Consider the following 23296-nt stretch of genomic DNA (forward strand, 5'->3'; position numbering starts at 1 on the left):
CCCCTATGTACAAGAACATAACTACTATAATACTGCTCCTATATACAAGAATATAACTACTATAGTACTGCTCCTATGTACAAGAATATAACTACTATAATACTGCCCCCTATACAGAAGAATATACCTACTATAATACTGCCCCTATATACAAGAATATAACTACTATAATACTGCTCCTATGATGCCCTTTCTGTATAGCTGTACATTATTTGGATGTCTTTTGTGTTGTTCTCGGTGATTGTTACTTACTAGTCAGGATGACACATAGTAACAGAGAAGAGAGCAGAGATATTTATTGAGCGTCTGTGTGCTTGGCACTTATAGACAGAGTGCATTCTTATACACAGTGATATATTACATAGCTCTCCCTTTCCCCCAGACAGTTCTCACTTAAATATCATTATCTACATCACATCCAAACAGAAATCAGATTATGTCGTATTTGCATTGTCACACAGCTGCGATTTTATACCGTTCATGAGTGCAGCAGAACTCTACAGATCCCCCTCTTGGCTGTCTCCTGTCTTCTGGGTAATCACTCATACCGTAATATGAAATCAATGACGAAAAGTGAAATGAAAATAAATAGAATTTGATTTCTTTTTTTTTTTACCGCCCCATAAAATATTACGCCTCAGGTTTGGGCTTTGGAAGCTTCATGGAGAATCTCAGGTGATGAGTGGGTTGCAGGGCTCTGCTGCTTCATGGAGTAAGAAGACACAAAGAAAAGCGATATAAAGTAACTGATAAAGCGACACAATAATTACACAGCTGATACAAACAGAATCTACGCTGAACAGCGAAACATCCGGGCCCATCACTTTCTGGGCCCAGGTGACAGTGGAGCTAAGGGAGAAAAGTCTGGTCATGTGGAGCACTTCTATGTGGACATGAGGATGGAGCATCAAATGCAAGTGTTAACAGTACCGGGTAATAAGAGAGGATGTTAGAAGGTCATCCTCAAAGTTGAGTCAGGCAAGAAAGACTTTTCCCCAATGCAATATCCATAAGAACTTGGGAGTGAGCTGGTGTAGAGGTGGAAAGCTTGATACTAACTTGATACAACCCAAAATATCAACTGGTAAAGGATCGAAAATCAGAAATTTCCCAAGTCTTGATAGTGGAGGACCTCAAGGTCTTTGGAGTCAGGTACAAGTCGATCTTCACTGTGGACTTCTTCCTTTCAGTCTGGACAGGAAAAAGGCCAGTAAGTATCTCCTCGTCTAGGTCTTCTAGGACCTGTGCCGGGATGTGGTACGTACCACCAAATGTGGCCAGCACCCACAGGAATATTCCATACGTCCTGAAACATCCACCTGTCGGAGTGGTAAGAGGTCGATGAGCTCCAGCCCGGGGATCATGGTATCACATTCACCCCTACTGGACCCCGTGTGCCGAAGTATCAATACTCCTGCAATAACGCAACTCTGGCAGATATCATCTAGGATATACAAATCATTGGTGTAAGGCACAATCATTGCTGAGGGTCCGCTGCCACAGGCGGTCCGGGCACCGAACGAGAAGACATAATAATCACTAATTGCACTTTGGTGAGCTGATTTGGTGTAAATCCAGGCGGCATCGATAAGGCTTTGACGCTGTCCGGCTTCTACATTCCACGATATTTATATTCCCATGCCAGGAAGGTGCCATGATTGTAGGATCCAAACCCTGGGACACTGATGAATCCTAATCCTTCCATCATGGTCCAGCTTGTATCTCCACGGTATACATTTATGTTTTTGGATCATCCTCGATTATTGCTCCAAAGTGCACAAGAACTTTCATATCAATATCACAACTTTTCTAAAATTCAAACATTTCTTAAAGTGAACACGTTTAGGTTATAGCTTTGGCAGATAGCAGAAGAAAAGCCTTGTCCTTAATTACTCGGGTGTAAATATTAGTTGAAACATGACAGGATGGAGGAGACGTTGAGCTGGACTCGAATTCTGGACATGTGATAGCCACCTGCAGATGTGAACAAGACCTCGAATGCCAGCTAAGGCTTCTGTCTGAAACTTTCTTGCAACCGTTCCACCTCACTTCCCAATGACCAGTTCAAAGGAGACTCTTCTTCCTCATTTCACAATCATGATTACACTCCGTGCTCGATTTCTCAGCAGACGTCCCTCCACGTGGAGTCACAAGCTTAGCCCTAACATCGGAGAATGAGTCTGCAGCCATCACAAGTCTTGTAACATAACATTCCTTGAATATCGAAGCTCGAAACCACAATAGTCACCGCTCAATGAGCTCGTCCACATATGTCCACCAGGGTGTAACATCTCACAAAGTCTTGAAGTAGGTTGAACTTTTGACAGAAACGATCGTTAGGTTCAAGACCCTCATAAATGACCCCAGTCAGATCCATTGAGCTGTGAGATTGATCCCACCATAAGTCCAGAGTATCTGCACCCAAGTTTCCAAAAACAGTTTTGAAGAGATCTAAAATTTATGCTGCAAGCTACGTCCATGATACCTGCATTGTGTATCCATAATTTCTCATCAGTCATGACTCCATGCTAATAATACTACGTTAAGGCACGGTGGTTTCTACTGTCCATCCTACGAAGACCCCGACGGTCTTCAGACCATATGTACGGACATCTGTGATGATGACCCTGGGACAGCTCCATACTGTCTGCTGTCACAGGTGTTTGTGGCTTGTTGGCTGCTTGTTGGGTTGCCGATCATATGCATGGCATCCATGCCGGAGGACAGGTACTGCCTATCCCCAAAAGCAACATTAGAAGGTGAGGAGCAGAGTAAAGTGCCTTGTGGTGCAGTCAGTTTCTCTGGGCTCGCTGCCAGGCGAGGAGAAGCTGGGAAGTTGTATCCATACAGGTTGTAAGGGTTGTGGATGGAGAAGGCATTGTAGGAGCCTTGTTGCATGTGGCTATTTCCAAACATGTGCGAAGATGAAGAGCTGGAGGAAGGGTTCCCAGCTTGCATCATATACTGAAACTGTGAGGTTGGGTATGAGCCCAGCTGCCCGCTATATGCATCCATCTTGCTGTTGCTTGGCAAGGATGAAGGAGCCGACATTCCAGATATTAAGGTGGAAGTCCTCTGGGACATAAAGGTCTCAGATGGTTGGGTACCAGAGGAGTTTCCTCCCTGAAGCCTGTTGTATCCATTGTCACTCAGACCAGAGTAGCTCTGGAGGGCAGCCATGTTGCTTCTGGCACACGCCGGATACTCTGACAGGTTGAGGTTGCACAGTTGATTTTCCCGGCAGCCAACGTTGAAGGAGTTGGGTGTCAGGTGAAAGGTTGGAGGAGAACAAGATGGAGAGAGAAGGTGAGAGGATGCGGAGGGAGATGGAGTCCCGGTGCTGGAGGTGGTAGGAGACGTTCCTGTGCTGCCACCTGGGATAGAAACGAAGAGAAGAAAATCAATGACAGAAAAATGATCTACAGTCATGTATCATGACACACAGACACATCAGTATACAGATCCAACATACTTATACTTATCCGTATACAGATCCTCCATACTCATCTGTATACAGATCCTCCATACTCATACTCATCCGTATACAGATCCTCCACACTCATACACATCAGTATACAGATCCTCCACACTCATACACATCAGTATACAGATCCTATACACTCATACTCATCACTATACAGATCCTATACACTCACACTCATCCGTATACAGATCCTCCACACTCATACTCATCCGTATACAGATCCTCCACACTCATACTCATCCATATACAGATCCTCCACACTCATACACATCAGTATACAGATCCTATACACTCATACTCATCACTATACAGATCCTATACACTCACACTCATCAGTATACAGATCCTCCACACTCATACACATCAGTATACAGATCCTCAACATTCATACTCATCAGTATACAGATCCTATACACTCACACTCATCAGTATACAGATCCTCCATACTCATCTGTATACAGATCCTCCATACTCATACTCATCCGTATACAGATCCTCCACACTCATACACATCAGTATACAGATCCTCCACACTCATACACATCAGTATACAGATCCTCCACACTCATACACATCAGTATACAGCCCCTCCACACTCATACTCATCCATATACAGATCCTCCACACTCATACTCATCAATATACAGATCCTATACACTCATACTCATCCATATACAGATCCTCCACACTCATACTCATCAATATACAGATCCTATACACTCATACTCATCCGTATACAGATCCTCCACACTCATACTCATCAATATACAGATCATATACACTCATACTCATCACTATACAGATCCTCCACACTCATACACATCAGTATACAGATCCTCCACATTCATACTCATCAATATACAGATCCTCCACATTTATACTCATCAGTATACAGATCTTCCATGCTCATCAGTATACGGATCCTCCACACCCATACTCATCAGTAGTCATTTCCTCCACACTCATACTCATCTGTATACGGAACCTCCACACTCATACACATCAGTATACTGATCCTCCATGCTCATACACATCAGTATACAGATCCTCCACGCTCATACACATTAGTATACAGATCCTCCACGCTCATACACATTAGTTTACAGATCCTCCACGCTCATACACATCAGTATACAAATCCTCCACAGTCATACACATCAGTATACAGATCCTCCACACTCAAACTCATCAGTATACAGATCCTCCACTCATACACATCAGCATACAGATCCTCCACACTCATACACATTAATATACAGATCCTCCACACTCATACACATCAGTATACAGATCCTCCACACTCAAACTCATCAGTATACGGATCCTCCACACTCATACACATCAGTATACAGATCCTCCACACTCACACTTATCAGTATTCATTTCCTCCACACTCACACTCATCAGTATACAAATCCTCCATGCTCATCAGTATACGGATCCTCCACACTCATACTCATCAGTATACGGATCCTCCACACTCATACTCATCAGTATACGGATCCTCCACACTCATACTCATCAGTATACAGATCTTATACACTCATACTCATCAGTATACAGATCTTCCACACTCATACACATCAGTAAACAGATCATCCACGCTCATACACATCAGTATACAGATCTTCATTGCTCATACACATCAGTATACAGAACATCGATGCTCATACACATCAGTATACAGATCCTCCAAAGTCATACACATCAGTATACAGATCCTCCACACTAATACACATTAGTATACAGATCTTCCACACTCATACACATCAGTATACAGATCCTCCACAGTCATACACATCAGTATACAGATCCTCCACACTCATACTTATCAGCATACAGATCCTATATACTCATACTCATCAGTATACAGATCCTCCACACTCATACTTATCAGTATACAGATCCTCCACACTCATACACATCAGTATACAGATCCTATACACTCACACTCATCAGTATACGGATCCTCCACACTCATACACATCAGTATACGGATCCTCCACATTCATACTTATCAGTATACGGATCCTCCACACTCATACACATCAGTATACAGATCCTCCACGCTCATACACATCAGTATACGGATCCTCCACACTCATACACATCAGTATACAGATCCTCCACGCTCATACACATCAGTATACGGATCCTCCACGCTCATACACATCAGTATACGGATCCTCCACACTCATACACATCAGTATACAGATCCTCCACATTCATACTCATCAGTATACAGATCCTATACACTCACACTCATCAGTATACAGATCCTCCACACTCATACACATCAGTATACAGATCCTCCACATTCATACTCATCAGTATACAGATCCTATACACTCACACTCATCAGTATACAGATCCTCCATACTCATCTGTATACAGATCCTCCATACTCATACGTATACAGATCCTCCACACTCATACACATCAGTATACAGATCCTCCACGCTCATACACATCAGTATACGGATCCTCCACGCTCATACACATCAGTATACGGATCCTCCACACTCATACACATCAGTATACAGATCCTCCACATTCATACTCATCAGTAAACAGATCCTATACACTCACACTCATCAGTATACAGATCCTCCACACTCATACACATCAGTATACAGATCCTCCACATTCATACTCATCAGTATACAGATCCTATACACTCACACTCATCAGTATACAGATCCTCCATACTCATCTGTATACAGATCCTCCATACTCATACTCATCCGTATACAGATCCTCCACACTCATACACATCAGTATACAGATCCTCCACACTAATACACATCAGTATACAGATCCTCCACACTCATACACATCAGTATACAGATCCTCCACACTCATACACATCAGTATACAGATCCTCCACACTCATACACATCAGTATACAGACCCTCCACACTCATACTCATCCATATACAGATCCTCCACACTCATACTCATCAATATACAGATCCTATACACTCATACTCATCCGTATACAGATCCTCCACACTCATACTCATCAATATACAGATCATATACACTCATACTCATCACTATACAGATCCTCCACACTCATACACATCAGTATACAGATCCTCCACATTCATACTTATCAATATACAGATCCTCCACATTTATACTCATCAGTATACAGATCCTCCATGCTCATCAGTATACGGATCCTCCACACCCATACTCATCAGTAGTCATTTCCTCCATACTCATACTCATCTGTATACGGAACCTCCACACTCATACACATCAGTATACAGATCCTCCATGCTCATACACATCAGTATACAGATCCTCCACGCTCATACACATTAGTATACAGATCCTCCACGCTCATACACATTAGTTTACAGATCCTCCACAGTCATACACATCAGTATACAGATCCTCCACACTCATACACATCAGTATACAGATCCTCCACACTCACACTTATCAGTATTCATTTCCTCCACACTCATCAGTATACAGATCCTCCATGCTCATCAGTATACGGATCCTCCACACTCATACTCATCAGTATACGGATCCTCCACACTCATACTCATCAGTATACAGATCCTCCACACTAATACACATTAATATACAGATCCTCCACACTCATACACATCAGTATACAGATCCTCCACACTCATACACATTAGTATACAGATCCTCCAGTCATACACATCAGTATACAGATCCTCCATGCTCATACACATTAGTATACAGATCCTCCACAGTCATACACATCAGTATACAGATCCTCCACACTCATACACATCAGTATACAGATCCTCCACACTCACACTTATCAGTATTCATTTCCTCCACACTCATCAGTATACAGATCCTCCATGCTCATCAGTATACGGATCCTCCACACTCATACTCATCAGTATACGGATCCTCCACACTCATACTCATCAGTATCCGGATCCTCCACACTCATAAGTATACAGATCTTATACACTCATACTCATCAGTATACAGATCCTCCACACTCATACACATCAGTAAACAGATCATCCACGCTCATACACATCAGTATACAGATCTTCCATGCTCATACACATCAGTATACAGAACATCGATGCTCATACACATCAGTATACAGATCCTCCACAGTCATACACATCAGTATACAGATCCTCCACACTCATACTTATCAGCATACAGATCCTATATACTCATACTCATCAGTATACAGATCCTCCACACTCATACTTATCAGTATACAGATCCTCCACACTCATACACATCAGTATACAGATCCTATACACTCACACTCATCAGTATACGGATCCTCCACACTCATACACATCAGTATACGGATCCTCCACATTCATACTCATCAGTATACGGATCCTCCACACTCATACACATCAGTATACAGATCCTCCACGCTCATACACATCAGTATACGGATCCTCCACACTCATACACATCAGTATACAGATCCTCCACGCTCATACACATCAGTATACGGATCCTCCATGCTCATACACATCAGTATACGGATCCTCCACACTCATACACATCAGTATACAGATCCTCCATACTCATATTCATCAGTATACGGATCCTCCACACTCATACACATCAGTATACAGATCCTCCGGTTCTGTATGAGTCGTTAATTATTTCGATCACTGAACCAGATACCGATGCACATGTTTCATCCTAATGTTAATCTCAGTGATTGCTCCCAGTCAGGAGATCACAGAGATGGATGCCAGGCCGGTGTCGACCCATGTGATACTCAGCCGCTACCACAGCTAATTACCCCCTAATGAACATTGAAGTAATGACTCCTAATGGTCCACGTCCACCTGACCATGAAGGTCACTGCCAGCGTAACTCAAGGTAGCCAATGAGCAACATGTTAACATTTACCGTGCCGGTATACTAACGGGGTCCTGTTGTGGTGCGCTTGATACCACTGCACCCCCAAACACATTGTCACCACCCAAAATAAATGGCATTTGGCCGTCCCTGATTCCGCCCTCTCTTTCCAGGACCCCCAGTCACAGGACCTGTCTCTGTGGTGCATCTACCCTGATCGTTCATGCGTGATGTTCAGCTGTGACAATCACCCATCATTGCCAGCGCAGGCCCCTTGTCGCAGATATTTGGTTATTGATGTCTGTGGCAGAAATATAGTGGCAAATTAGAAGAATCAGCATCCATATGAATCATGGATGGGCTATGGTCGCCAAAGCTGGAGCTTCATTCAGACCCTTAGGACCTCACCGTTAGTGGACACCCCCTCTATAATGTCCAGATGCCCTATAGCAGCTGCAGATGGGGTATATTACTAGTGAGACATGGCGGATTTATCTACAGATGGTGCACACCCTGTCCTTGGCTTGTGTGTGGTTTTACAGATGAGCCCCATTCACTTTAATAGTGCTGAGCTGCAATACTCCCCACAGCCTGTGGACAGGGGGCGCTGTTCCAGGAATAAGACACAATGTTAATCCTAAATATTGTCTGCATAGTCACTGCGTCCATGCAATGTCTGACTGTTAGAAGTCCTAGCGGAAGCAATCAGGTGACCAAGAAATCAGGAAACTATCCAAAAGTCTGTATGACGACAAGCTCTGAAAATTCTCCGTACCGCACAGTCGGGTTCAGGTGCTTCACTAACGGACTTTGTGGGTCATCGCTGAAGGAAATCCACCAGTCCATTAGACATCCTCCATCTGCACGCACTGAGCGTCTTGTTGGAGGATTTTCAGGAGGCGACTCTGTAATGAGTTATTACGCTCCGGCCCGCGCCTCCCGTCCACCTCATCCGCTAATGCGATTAATATGATGCAACATGCGGCTGATCCGGAGCCAGGAATTATCATAAACTTCTGGGTGGATAATCGGAGAGAAATGCTGTTTTCATCACCTCCACAGCTTATTCCTCCGAGTGTTTTTTCATCTTTAAGTAAAACCACTGGTACAGACCCTCAGCTGCTCAACACATGAACGATGAAAACTCCCCTCCACCCCCCAAACAAGTGTAACTTCTCAGGATCTGGACAAAGGCTGGACTCACCTTGCTGCTTCTGCATGGTCGTAAAATCTTCAAAGGTAAGAGTGCGGACTGGTGGCCTCCAGAAGGCGTACGTCTCCATGATCGCCTCCAGGCCCGTCCTGCAAATAAGAGGAACAATTAGGTAAATGGAAGACAGGATCCATTTATATAACACTCAATAAAAGTGCAGAGCAGATCTCCTGACAACCTGCGAACAAGCGCCGGCGCACCACCCTACAGACCGCGCGATTCTCAGGAGAACCAGCTTCATATGCTGTAAACGACCCTCTCATCTGTGCCGCGCCCCGGGACTGTTCCCCAGAACCGGTCACCACTATTGGACCTTTAATATAAATGTATTCACTAATCGGAGTCCTGGACAACATTGACCTCAGATCTCCATTAATTTGATATCTGGACCCCATGCAGTCAGGTTGCCCCATAATGTCTATGAACCTCCATCTTGCACCTTGCTGCCTGCATTTCATGGGAACCTTAGGAAGGTTGTTCTACTTCTACTTCTCAAGTCCAGATAATATGTATAGTGGGTGCATGGAGGGAAAACAGACTAGAAATTGGGAGTCTAAGCATTTACATTAATGTGAAATAAAGGGCACCATAGTGGGAACCAGGTTTGCCCACCTACACCCTACATACAACCCTTACGGTGACTGACGGCTCGCAGGTTGGTAGTAAAATTTGGGCCTCATGTTGAATTTTTTCATGCCCAATCCTTTTGGCTCAGGGACTATAAGCCACCAATAGAGGATTTTGGCATCAGCTTACTTCTCTCTCCTCATTCAGAACATATGAACGCTTGGCCAGAGCAAGTATATATGTTTATGGAGGTGTCAGGAGGTATGTATAGTGGTTGGAAAAGAAGCTTAATTTTCTAAGCACACGGTCAAGTTACCTCATCTAAGTATCTCATATCATGAAGTATATAAAGTGTGGGCTTCACCCTGATTCAGGAACTAATTTTGCACTTATGTAACTATCTTGTGATAACCCGGATAATTCCACAAGGGCCGGCTCACACTGTGTTTTGAAGTGCGTTCATGTCTCCATCCCATAAATACGGGATTCAGATGTGCCCCTGATGGAGCCATTAAGCTGAAGTAGGAAACGTTGAGCTCCATTTTAGAAACCTTTCTGGCACTGTCCGTCCTTTCAGGAAAGTTTCATACCTTGGACTCCATTTACCTATAAATCCTATTTGTCCAGATTCAGACCGAAACCTCTGATGAAGTAGCTGACATTGGGAGCCATGTAATAGATTAATCACATGGTCCTCAGAAAGACCCGAGGTCTCCAAACCTCAAGTCAATAATTGGGATATAACAGGCCAACGTAGAGTAAGAAAACACATTAGGTGGATGGCCATGCACCGTCGGGAACCAATATTAATGGGTCACCCCTCTACATAAAGCTTCTCCACAAGCTGACTCCATGTCTTCTGCTACAATATGTGAGAGGGATCCACTTTTTAGGATGAAGCATGCCATCTCCTAGGATATGACCACAACTATTGTGTTCTTGGAGCTCTCGGATATGTGAATGATAACATAGAAGAACTGTGCGCTAGGACTTGGTCCAGCTTCTGCGCTGTCAGAGTTGGCTTTGTGAAAATGTGACGATAAGTGGCTTGAACGTCTCTTGTGCCAGACGCTGGAGCAGGACCGACCTTACATACGTGCCTTTGTGTCGAACACAAATGAAAACCAAAGCAAAGCTATTTGAAGGTCTGCTCCTTGGATCGTGCTACATTTGGATCCATTTAAAGAGAGTTTTGTACTTTTAATAGGTATGAAAAATTTGATGTATCTTTTCATCTTTCTTTCCCTTGTCTTAGCGCTCCACATTTTTAATATCGAGCAATAAATCAAACTGTTGTATTGTATGGAAAATGGAACAAGATGTTTTGCATATCTGGATAATGGGATCCACATGGTCTGCGCTATGTCAGCTACGTCACCAAAGCGGAGCAGAAGACGGTAAGAGATGTCTTAGGGAAGATGACTGATATCTCCATGATCTAGTTATGTGTCATAGGTGATGGACAAATGAGCATTCGAGAGGAAAATCAGATAATGGAAAGTCAGAAGAAGAACCGGCAACATCTTGAATTAGTTGATGAAAGCCACGAGTTGAGCAGTGTCACATAAGGTTGGCCAAACCCAGTGAGATTGCTCCAAGAATCAAGCAAAAAAATCAGGGCGCAAGTACATCAGCTGTCAGAAAGTTTTCCAATTTGGCCAAAGATGTGAGGCCAAGTTGGAAAAGATATGGTTGTTCTGTGGTCAACCAATAGTCAGGTTTCCTCACACGTCTGAAGGGCTTAGTGGAAGATGACTGGGAGTATGAAGAAATATGGGTCTTTTATGATCCTCCTGGACTTTATCTGACTTCATTCGTATTCCCTCATTAGGATGGAGATTTGTAGAAGTCAAGCGTAGGATCTGTAAAACATCTGCTGGACAATACCAGGTTTGTGGATCATGAGACAATGGTACTGTGGATCTACGCACAACATAGAAGGATTGGGTCAATGTGTCTTTATAAACTTGCAACCAAATGTTTGGTAAGATTAAGGGCTGAAGAAGAAGATGAAGGTCAGTGGAACAGGTTAAGAGCATTAAAAGGAAAAAGGGTAAAAGAAGGAAGAATGGCAAAAACAGCTAGTGAAGTTAGCAGATACACGACAACGTACAGGCAGATGTTCTCCAAATGTCAGCCAAAATTGTAAAGATCTCAAGGAAATACCAAGGCAAGGTGATAAAGCAAAATGAAAGGTGACTTAATATTATGGTAAGGTAAAGGTCACATGACTGAAGATAGATGAAGGTTAATCGAGGAAGGTACATTGTAGGTTTCTTGCAAGGAGACAGATAAAGATCAATAAGAGTAGTAGAGGTGAAGTTTAGATGAAGGTCATTCGAGTAAAGTAAATCAAAGGTCACTTAGTAACATAGTAACATAGTAAGGCCGAAAAAAGACATTTGTCCATCCAGTTCAGCCTATATTCCATCACTTGGGATTATGGCAGGGTGAAGATCACTCAAGTAAAGTACATTGAGGGTCACTTGAGTTTAGGAAGGTCTCATGTGAAGAGTTAGTTGAAAATTGCTTAAGAATAAGAGATGGAGGTCACTATAGAAGAACTAGATGAAGGTCGCTCCTGTATGATATATGGAAGGTCACTAAGTAGTAGATCAAGGTGAAGATCACATAGAAGATCGATCAAGATCACCTAAGAGTCACTCAGGAAAAAGGTAAGAAGGTTTGTTGCAAGGAGATGGGTCAGAATCATATAAGACTTAGGTATGGAGAAGGTTCCTTGAGAGGAACTCGCTGATGTTCAATTGGGAGGAGATACATGATAATTACTTCTCAAATTTATTAGGCACAAAACAGGATGGAGGAAATGAAGAACTAAAAGTTTATTTTAGAGATTTTAGAGTACACAGAAAGCAAAACTCATCTTGACCAAATTACATCCAAAAGGACCTCTCAGAGGACAAATGACCAGAATGAAGCTTAATCCCATTCTGGATATATTATGAGGCAAGAAAAAGTCAACAAAAATTTACAGGAAGGGAACAGAGGAAGAAGGGGTAAAGTCCCACTCCAAGAACTCAGGAACAAGACTTTGGGATGACTGAAGACCAACACAGAGCACTGGTGATAGGATTCCTGCCAGTGGACTTAATGGCTCAATAATGACGGTGGTCATCATTTAATGATCGTTCCGAAACTGATACTCCCCAATTAACTATAAATCCAGTAACAAAAGGAATCTGAAAATGGCTTCACCTTGGACACAAAACACAAAGTAGTCTGAAATCAGACAAAGTATTTACAAAGTCACTTTGTCGTTTATGAAAGGATCAACTGTTGTAAAAGTGGAGATTTCCATTAAGTCCCCGGCTTTTGTATTACTGAACCTCATCCACATCCAGACAATACAGAAAAACATGTGATTATAGGAAAAGGTGTTAAAAAAAATAAAGTCTTTGTTACATCTCATTGTGACAACCTGAGAATGATTCTTGGACTTTATAGCCGCCATTCATGTCCATGTTGAGTATCAATAGAAATTAGCCATGTGTTACGGCCTGGCCATGCCTCCTAATCCCCTGTTATTAAGACATGTATTACAGCGCTGCCCAACATCTCAGGCAAATCCCAACCTTCCAGATTTATCAGTATTCACCTCTCCCAGTAATCTGCTTTATTGTGCGGAGTATTTACAGGCCAGACCACTCTTCTACTGCAGATACTTTGAGTTATTTTCAGAGCGCTGCAGGCAATTAAAGTGGGATTTTATAGACTGCCGGTCCTGCGCCACATACTCTGGATCCCATCTCCAGCAAGAAGTAGAAATCTAACATGACAAGGTCTGGTTTTAACTATTTTTAACCTGCTCTGCTCATAATGGAGCCAACAAAAAACCTGGGACGTGTAAAGCTGAGGTCTCCATAATGACTAATAAGAGGACTAATATATGAGGTCCCAGGCTCCGATGATGAAGACTAATATCACAAGCAGCAATATCTCAGCAATAATCAGACTGATGTGAGCCAGAAGATTACCAAAGCCCCTGACACAAGAACTGCATGGCTGGTCTGATATAGAAGGGTTTATATGGATTACAATGGAGATCTGTGGTTTACATATATGGACCAGTCTACAAGTGTGGTCTAGGGTTTATTTGGATGAACCTTTCTACAATTGAGGCCTATGGTTTACATGGATGGACCGGTCTACATTGGAGGTCTATGGCTTACGTGGATTCGACCGGTCTAGAATGGAGGTCTATGGCTTACATGTATGGACTAGTCTACAAGAGAGGTCTAGGGTTTACATGGATGAACTGGTCTACAATTGAGATCTATGGCTTACATGGATGGATGTATGGACTGGTCTACTGTGGATGTCTATGGCTTACATAGATGGATCTGTCTACAATGGAGGTCCATGGCTTACATATATGGACCAGTCTACACCAGAGGTCTAGAGTTTGCATGGCTGGATTGTTTACCCTGGAGGTCTATGGTTTACATGGATGAACTGGTCTACAATTGAGATCTATGGCTTACATGGATGGATGTATGAACTGGTCTACAGTGGATGTCTATGGCTTACATATATGGACCAGTCTACACAAGAGGTCTAGAGTTTACATGAATGGATTGTTTACCATGGAGGTCTATGGTTTACATGGATGAACTGGTCTACAATGGAGATCTATGGCTTACATGTACGGACCAGTCTACAAGAGTGGTCTAGGGTTTATCTGGAAGAACTGATCTACAATTAGGTCTATGGCTTAGATGGATGGGCCGGTCTACAGTGGAGGTCTATCGCTTACATGGATAGACTGGTCAACAATGGATGTCTATGGCTTACATGTATAGACCAGTCTACAAGAGAGGTCTAGGGTTTACATGAATGGATTTGCCTACGATGAAAGTCTATGGCTTACATGGATGAAGCTTTTTACAGTGGAGTTCTATGGCTTACAATGATGAACCAGTATACTATAGAGGTCAAAGGTTTATGTGGATAAACTGGCCTACAAAGGAGGTCTATGGTTTACATGTCTACAATTTAGATGAATGGACTGGCCTGCAAGAACGATACTGTATATGATTTCCATGGATGGTCTAGTCTACAAGAGATATAAATGGCTTACATTCCTGTAATTGTATACAAGATAGGTCTTTATGTATGGACTGTTCTATGAAGACAGTCTTTTGTTTACAGGAACGGATTGGTCTACAAAGAAGAAGGTCTGTAACTTACATGATTGAACTAGTCTACAAAGGAGATCTATGGTTTACGTAGATGAACTGGTTTACAGTGGAGACCTATGGTTTATATGTGCTGGTCTATAACGGAGTTATATGGTTTACATGGATGGACCAGTCCATGGCTTACAGAGGAGGACAAGTCAACAAGGGAGGTCTATGACCATACAGATGGACTATTCTGCAAAGTTTACCTGGATGGACTGATGGATTTATGTTTATAAGGAGTGGTCTAGAGTTACATGAACTGGTTACATGGAGGTCTATGGTTTACATAGAAGGACTAGTTGATAAGGGAAGTCTATGGCCACAATAATTGGACTGGTCTACAAGTTTTACATTGACGGACTGGTCTACATGGAGGTTTATGGCTTACATATCTGGAGTTTTCTACTTTAGAAGTCTTAATGGCTGGATTGATCTGTAAAGATAGTCTTTGGTGTACAAGGAAAACGTTCTGTAGATTCCATGGATGGACTGGTTTACATTGATGGTGCAAAATTAGCATGGATGGACTAGAGTGCAAGGCAGGTCCCTATGGCTTACATGGATGGACTGGTCTACAATGAAGGTCTATGGTTTCTCTGATGAGCCAGTTATCAGTCACAGATGTTTATTACAATCTTTGCATAGCTATAACAAAGGTCTAAAGAAATTACATGCAGGAAATATAAGAATCATCTCACAGAAATAGAAATGATAAAAAAAAATGAAAAAAATCCTTGGTTTAGATTTAGTTTTGGTCTGGGCTTAAAAACTTTAGCAACTGATTCTTTTATTAACTTTCCAGAGAGTTGGAGATCAGCGGTGGCTCATTGACCATTCTCCTCAGATTTTGTGGTTGCACAGGGGTGAGGGGAAGGGCCGGGGTTTGATGAATGGATACGTCTTTGTGTTTGATCTGAGTCCATACAGACGTTCCTCTCATGACAATCTTCAACCAAATCAACATAAAAATATCGTTTTACTTTTTATTTTTAACAAGAAAATGTGTTTGCTAAATGATCCCAGGAAAGATCCGAAGCCAAGAAATCTCAGCTTTGGCCTGCACACTAATTCTCTGACATACCGGTTTCTTCCCGAGTCCCGGAATCCTTTGGCAAAGGGGTTCCTGTCAATCTTCAGCCTTGTAATCTGGAACACAACAAAAGCCATGACTCACCGAATACTAAAGATAATATTACTAATAATCCTGAATGAAATCAATGATTCTGCAGCACAATCTGCAGCACAATCCTGTGAGGAGCCCCAACAATCGGCCAGAGGGCTCACCTGCTGGTTCTGATAGGCCGTCACGGTGGTGAAGACAGTCTCGGGAAAGTTGAAAGTCTTCACACCTTCTCCTGCGGGAATCGACTTGGTTGGAGACAACTCGCTACTGAAGTCTTTTCGAATGACATGGACGCGGGGCTGATACTTGTGCATGGAGTGCAGGATTATCTGTAACCACATACACGGGAGTCATGGTATTATTCCCTGTATCCAAACACAGACCAATGGAGCATTAAGAGGCATGCAGTGTCGTATCCAATGCAGTTAGCTACGAAGACATGAAGGTCTCTCCCACCTAATGACTATGCTACATGCACTTGTGATAATTATCCATCCCGTGCATGTGAGATGTGTCTGCACTCATTGAGAAAGTCTCAGGACCAGGCAGAACTTACATGTCCTTGATCGTCCAGCTCATTGTTGGTGAGTTTGAGCTTGTCGAAGCTGACAACCTGCCTCATCCAGGTGTCCCCAGAGGCCAAGGAGTCAGGATGGATGTAAACACGAGGAGGAACCGGGGAGTCAGCGTTCCCAGCCACCATCCATTTGGAGCTATGATAAACATATCTGAAAGAGAAGAAGACAGGACGGACCCCATGATGCTTCATGTCTATTAGAATATACAGGGGGTCCAGGCCACATCTGAATAATAGGGTGTGAACAGTCAATATGGATGTTTCTTAGTTGGGTAGTAGGACGCTATGTCATTGCCTCGACTTTCACTGTGACACACCAGAATGTGGAATCATGGCTGTAATCAATATATGTTCATGTTCTGCCTTGTTACTCGCATGTACAGGAGCCCTAACCTCAGCCCTAGGCCGAATAATCTGACTCTGGAGAAGTCTGGAGGAATCAATGGAGAGTGCAGAGAGGGACAGTGAGGTCTTCAAGGAGCAGAGAAGTCTGAAGGGGAACAGAAGAATCTGGAGATGACAATGGAGTCCAGAGGGGCACAGAGAAGTCAGGAGAGGACAGAGGAGTTTGGAGGGGACTGATGAGTCTGGAGGAGGACAGAGTGATCTGGAGAAGTCAAGGGAATATGGTCAGGACAAAGGAGACAGGAGGGATAGAGGGGCCAGGAAAAGGATAGAAGATTCTGGAGGGGACAGATAATCTGGGTCAGAGGTATCTGGAGGGGACAGGCAAGCTCCGAGGGGCATAGAAGAGGAACTGAGGAGACAGACGTGTCAGGAGGAGACAGAGGAGTGTAGAAGGGCCAGAGGGACCTGGAGGAGGCCAGAGTGATCAGGAAGGAGACATAGGGGTCTGAAAGGGGGAACAAAGGAGGCATAAAATGAAGAGAACATTCTGGAGGAGACAGAGGGATCTAGAAGGGACAGAGGGATCTAGAGGGGACAGAGGGTTCTAGAAGGGACAGCGGGATCTAGAGGGTACAGAGGGTTCTAGAGGGGACAGAGGGTTCTAGAAGGGACAGAAGGATCTAGAGGGGACAGAGGGTTCTAGAGGGGACAGAGGGATCTAGATGGGACAGAGGGACCTGGAGGAGGCCAGAGTGATCTGGAAGGGGACATAGGGGTCTGAAAGGGGGGAACAAAGAAGGCTTAAAATGAAGAGAACATTCTGGAGGAGACAGAAAGATCTAGAAGGGACAGAGGGATCTAGAGGGGACAGAGGGTTCTAGAAGGGACAGAGGGATCTAGAGGGGACAGAGGGTTCTAGAGGGGACAGAGGGTTCTAGAAGGGTCGGAAGGATCTAGAGGGGACAGAGGGTTCTAGAGGGGACAGAGGGATCTAGATGGGACAGAGGGACCTGGAGGAGGCCAGAGTGATCTGGAAGGGGACATAGGGGTCTGAAAGGGGGGAACAAAGGAGGCTTAAAATGAAGAGAACATTCTGGAGGAGACAGAAGGATCTAGAAGGGACAGAGGGATCTAGAGGGGACAGAGGGTTCTAGAAGGGACAGAGGGATCTAGAGGGGACAGAGGGTTCTAGAGGGGACAGAGGGTTCTAGAAGGGACAGGGGGATCTAGAGGGGACAGAGGGTTCTAGAGGGGACAGGGGAGCTCCGGGGGGCATAGAAGAGGGACAGAGGAGACAGACATGTCATGAGGAGACACAGTAGTTTATAAGGACCAGAGGGAGCTGGAGGAGAACAGAGGGATATGGAAGGGGACAAAGGGGTCTAGGAGGGGAACAAAGGAGTCTTGAAATGAAGAGAACATTCTGGAGGAGACAGAGGGATCTAGAAGGGACAGAGGCATCTAGAAGGGACAGAGTGATCTAGAGGGGACAGAGGGTTCTAGAAGGGACAGAGGGATCTAGAGGGGACAGAGGGTTCTAGAAGGGACAGAGGCATCTAGAAGGGACAGAGTGATCTAGAGGGGACAGAGGGTTCTAGAAGGGACAGAGGGATCTAGAGGGGACAGAGGGTTCTAGAAGGGACAGAGGGATCTAGAAGGGACAGAGGGATCTAGAAGGGACAGAGGGATCTAGAGGGGACAGAGGGTTCTAGAAGGGACAGAGGGATCTAGAGGGGACAGAGGGTTCTAGAGGGGACAGGGGAGCTCCGTGGGGGCATAGAAGAGGGACAGAGGAGACAGACATGTCATGAGGAGACACAGCAGTTTATAAGGACCAGAGGGAGCTGGAGGAGGACAGAGGGATATGGAAGGGGACATAGGGGTCTGGGAGGGGAACAAAGGAGTCTTGAAATGAAGAGAATATTCTGGAGGGGACAGGGTAGCTTTAAGGGATGCAGTGAAATCAGTAGGGGACAAAGGAGTTTAGATGGAGCAGGGGGTGTCTGGAGAGGACAACGGAGTCAGGTTCTGTCAGAAGTGTCTGGAGGACATAGGGAACTTTGAGGGGCATAGAAGGGGGACAGAGGAGACAGAAGTGTCAGTAGGGGACAGAGGCAGAGGATGTGCCTGAAGGGGAAAAGAAGACTATAGCAGATAGAGAAATTTGGGGGACAGAAGGGTCTAGAGGTGGACAAGTGACAGAAGGAGGATGGGGAATCATGGAGAAGACAAAGAAGTATGGAAGAGAACAGACCAGCCTGGAGGTGACAGGCAGAAAGACTCAACATAGAAAGACAGGAAAGGATATAAATGGAAGCTCCTGACCCCAATGCAAAATCTGTACCAGAGCCGCCACTTGCCCTGAGAAATGTATGACATCTTAGGTGGCAGCTCTGGGCTTCCTACCTGGGCACAGGCCTACTTCACCCCTATAGCTTATACGCTCCACGTATCAGACAAGCGGACAACAATGAGCTCACTGACAGTCACTGAGAACCCATTTTGCAGTCTGACAAATCTTTTCATACACGGTTCTAGAAGATGAATGTTCCAAAATTTATAGATTAAACGCTTCAAGCTAAAATTATGATTTTTAGCCAAACATGCAAAACATGGCCCAAAAGGTGTCCACAGCCAGGTGTCCACAGCCACTCTCCATGCGGAGTATGTGCTCACCTGTATCTTTTGTTGTCCACAGGCACAATGTCCATTGCTATATAATATTGCTGATGGGGATCCAACCCCGAGATTTTCACTCTCATCGCTGGGAACATTCGCCTACAAGAAATATCAAGGAGGTTAGTGCCAAGGACAGGGAACAATGGAGCAGACTAAAGGTCTGTAGGGTTGGGGATCAGGGTCTGCTGTGTGATGGATCTGGCCGATCTTCCTGGAAGCTACAGACCTTTCCCTCACTTACACTGACTTTTACTTTACCCTCTTTAGACCATCAATTTGTGACAAAAATGGCACCCACCTATAATAAATTTGATGTATATTTTAGCCATGCTTGCTTTTGAGATTAAACAAAAATATTCACCAGAATTCTTCTTTCTCAAACCATCAAAAAACATCAGGACTCCAATAGCAAATGTGGAGCGATGTGTCAGCTTATCTATGGACACACCATCAGTTTATCTTGACTCCATCACATCCCACCTGGAGCAGCTTTACATGGTTGGACACAGCAAATAACACAATACATAGTGGGGAAACATGTATACGATTATTTAAAAACAAGAACATTATTGAACACATCCAACTGTGGAGCTTTTTATTATGTATTAATTAAAATGCACTTTGACTGTGGGAAAGCCCTTTTAATGACTTGGCTTGAGCCCCCAGAGCAGAAGACCCAGGGGTCAGTAAGAGTTCTTCATTTGGATACTTGTTCCATCAAGGTGTTGGACATCCCCCGGTTTCTTACAGTTTTCTCTTTTGCTCTATATAGTTATCTATGAAAACTACAGGAACATTGGGTTTTCCTCTCCAATATTTGGGGAGCTGTGAATTTTGACCTTGGTCATCTCCATTGGTGGAACGCCTACAAAGACGATGACGGGGAAGAATTGGAACAGGTTCTCCAATACCTTCATTATCCTCAAAAAACCTGGGAGGTTAATTCTGCAGTTCAGTAGAAGAAAAAGCCTCAAAATAATTGACTATATTGGTGGCCTCGAATCCCAATGACATCCCGATAGTGCACTTTACCCTAGTACCAGACGTTGGTGGGTTCCCGACTTTTTACCACTCTTCTGATACTTTCTCTTCTCGTCGTACCTTTACTGAGACATTATGAGACCCCAATCTTGCTTGTTATAAAAAGGGATCAGACGGAGTTACAGAATTCCTTGATCAAAAGTGGTTTTGGAAAGAAGTGGTGATCACCTGTGATTTAGCCATACTGGGACATAACGTTGAGGTTCCTCAGACTCTTCATGGGTCTCTGCCCAGACTGTCAGTAAAACATGGCTGTTGCCAGAGGAGGAGTCGCTCCTCTCATGTTCACACATTATAAATATTTCCATATATCCAACCAGAGAATGTGCACCAAACCGATCCGCCATGGACTAGTTGCAGGTTTCCAGAAGCTTCTTTTCATTTTTGCTCGTTGGTCCATGGAAAATTCTCATGAATGGTTGAGGCTGAATCCAGGGGGCTGGCACATTCACTGTGTCTCCCTACAGGGGACATTGTGGAGCCTCCGGGTCTAATCTGGGGATACATAGCTCATATCCAGGGAAGGCTAATGTGGTTACACAAACACTCTTTTATTTTCTTGCTTCACCGTGATCTTTGACCTAAACGGTCTGGGTAGGCAGCCGGGACCAAAGTTTGGACTAATTGGTGTTTTCTTCCAGACGTGCAGATTATCACCTCCCTGCAGTTTACTATTGGGGATCCCTGTCAGATTACCCTACAACTTCAGCAACCGCAAGGAAACTGTAAAATAAAAAGAGTTGTAAAAGTCTCCGCTTTACTCTCAGGCCGCAGGACTTCACATCCGCCAGCTGCCTCTTGCGGGATCCTTGTCCATGCAGAAACTCCCCACTGTGCCGCATTCTTCAAGATATTGGGTTTATGCCGAGGAAAATGCTGCAGCTGCTGAAAAGTCAACTGCAGAGAGAGCGTCCATTCACCACAAGTGGCTACTAGCAGAACTGTGAATGCAGCTCTGGGTGCTAGTCTCCATGAGTATTCATCGCCTGATCCATAGGAGTCGGATTGGCACATTTTTTATTTTATGGGGTCTATTCGGTTGGGATCTGATCAGTAGAGATTTCATTGATAAAGGTCTGAATGGTAGGCGTGTGATCGAAAGAGGTCTGATCGTTAGGGGTCTGAATGGTTGAGAAATGAGCAGCAGGCTCTGGTAGGGAGGGGTCTGATTGGTAGGGATGATCAGTTGGGGTCTGATCGATAGGGGTCTAATCAATGAGCATCTGATCAGTAGGAATCTGATCAATAGGGGTCTGAATGGTCGGGAAATGTGCAGCAGACTCTGGTAGGAAGGGGTCTGATTGGTAGGGATGATCAGTTGAGGTCTGATCGATAGGGGTCTAATCAGTAAAGACCCCCATACACTGATATCCACGGCAGACAGTGTAATGTGTATGGAAACCACGGACAATGTATCATCTGCAAAATATTAATCCTACATGTTCGGTTTTGGACTGCCGATTGTATTGATCTTCCGGAGATAGGCCACCTACAGGCACATCAGTCTGCGGCTTTCTCATCGAGAACACAGGAGAGATGGCTGCCGGCCGGATGATCAGCATCCACTGTGTATGGCGGGCCTCAGCGTGTGGTCAGTGGGGTGTGACCACTAGGGATCTGTGTTATGGGCTCCCCTGGAGACGTGGCCTCTCTAAGCCAGAGGTCAGAGTGAGCAGCCCAGATCAGAGGGGATGATACAGTGGAGCAGAACTTGTCAGTCGGCGCAAGGAAGGAAAAGGACAGCAGATGAAGAAGTGAAGCAGGAAGCACTAAATGCAGCCGAGCCAAAGGTGCGTACTTGTCACGAGTTCTAGAAGGTTCCATGGCAGACACACGCTGTGGGCCATTCCAACCCCCCCTTCTCACTCTGACTCCTGCCTGTGTGTGTAATTCAAAACCCCTCAGTTTCCCTCCTCCCACAAGAATTTATATAGCTCTACGCTGCAAATACCAGACTCTGTGAACACTACTCATTCCCCCTCCCACCTGGTACTGGCCAAAACTAGTACAGAAAGCCTGAGATTCTTTATTCTATTAAAATGATATATAGGGCCACCGATTCAGGCTAAAGATATAAGAATTATATATTCCGAATGTCCATCGATAGATCTATAACTCACTGAAACCGCTAGCAGCTAAACCCAACGAGTGCAAAGAGTGGATTTCTCTGTAAGCAGGTCATGTAATTACTGTGTTTACACTTAAAAGAATCCTCATGATGTGG

At 44.2% G+C, this 23296-nt stretch overlaps 1 protein-coding gene across 1 annotated transcript in view; it reads right to left on the reverse strand.

Moving 5' to 3' along the window:
• Nucleotides 1-271: 271 nt before the first annotated feature.
• TBX15 (T-box transcription factor 15) overlaps nucleotides 272-23296 on the reverse strand; it is a 163259-nt gene continuing 140234 nt past the window's right edge. Inside the window, exons 3-8 of the mRNA XM_069760453.1 lie at nucleotides 20029-20130; nucleotides 16984-17155; nucleotides 16589-16756; nucleotides 16386-16450; nucleotides 9528-9625; nucleotides 272-3374 (exon numbers count right to left, since the gene is read on the reverse strand). Of these exons, the coding sequence (XP_069616554.1) occupies nucleotides 2593-3374; nucleotides 9528-9625; nucleotides 16386-16450; nucleotides 16589-16756; nucleotides 16984-17155; nucleotides 20029-20130 (1387 nt within the window). The 3' untranslated portion in view covers nucleotides 272-2592. The remainder of the gene's footprint in view (nucleotides 3375-9527; nucleotides 9626-16385; nucleotides 16451-16588; nucleotides 16757-16983; nucleotides 17156-20028; nucleotides 20131-23296) is intronic.

The sequence above is a fragment of the Ranitomeya imitator genome, chromosome 3, assembly GCF_032444005.1.
Source record: "Ranitomeya imitator isolate aRanImi1 chromosome 3, aRanImi1.pri, whole genome shotgun sequence".
Taxonomy (NCBI): domain Eukaryota; kingdom Metazoa; phylum Chordata; class Amphibia; order Anura; family Dendrobatidae; genus Ranitomeya; species Ranitomeya imitator.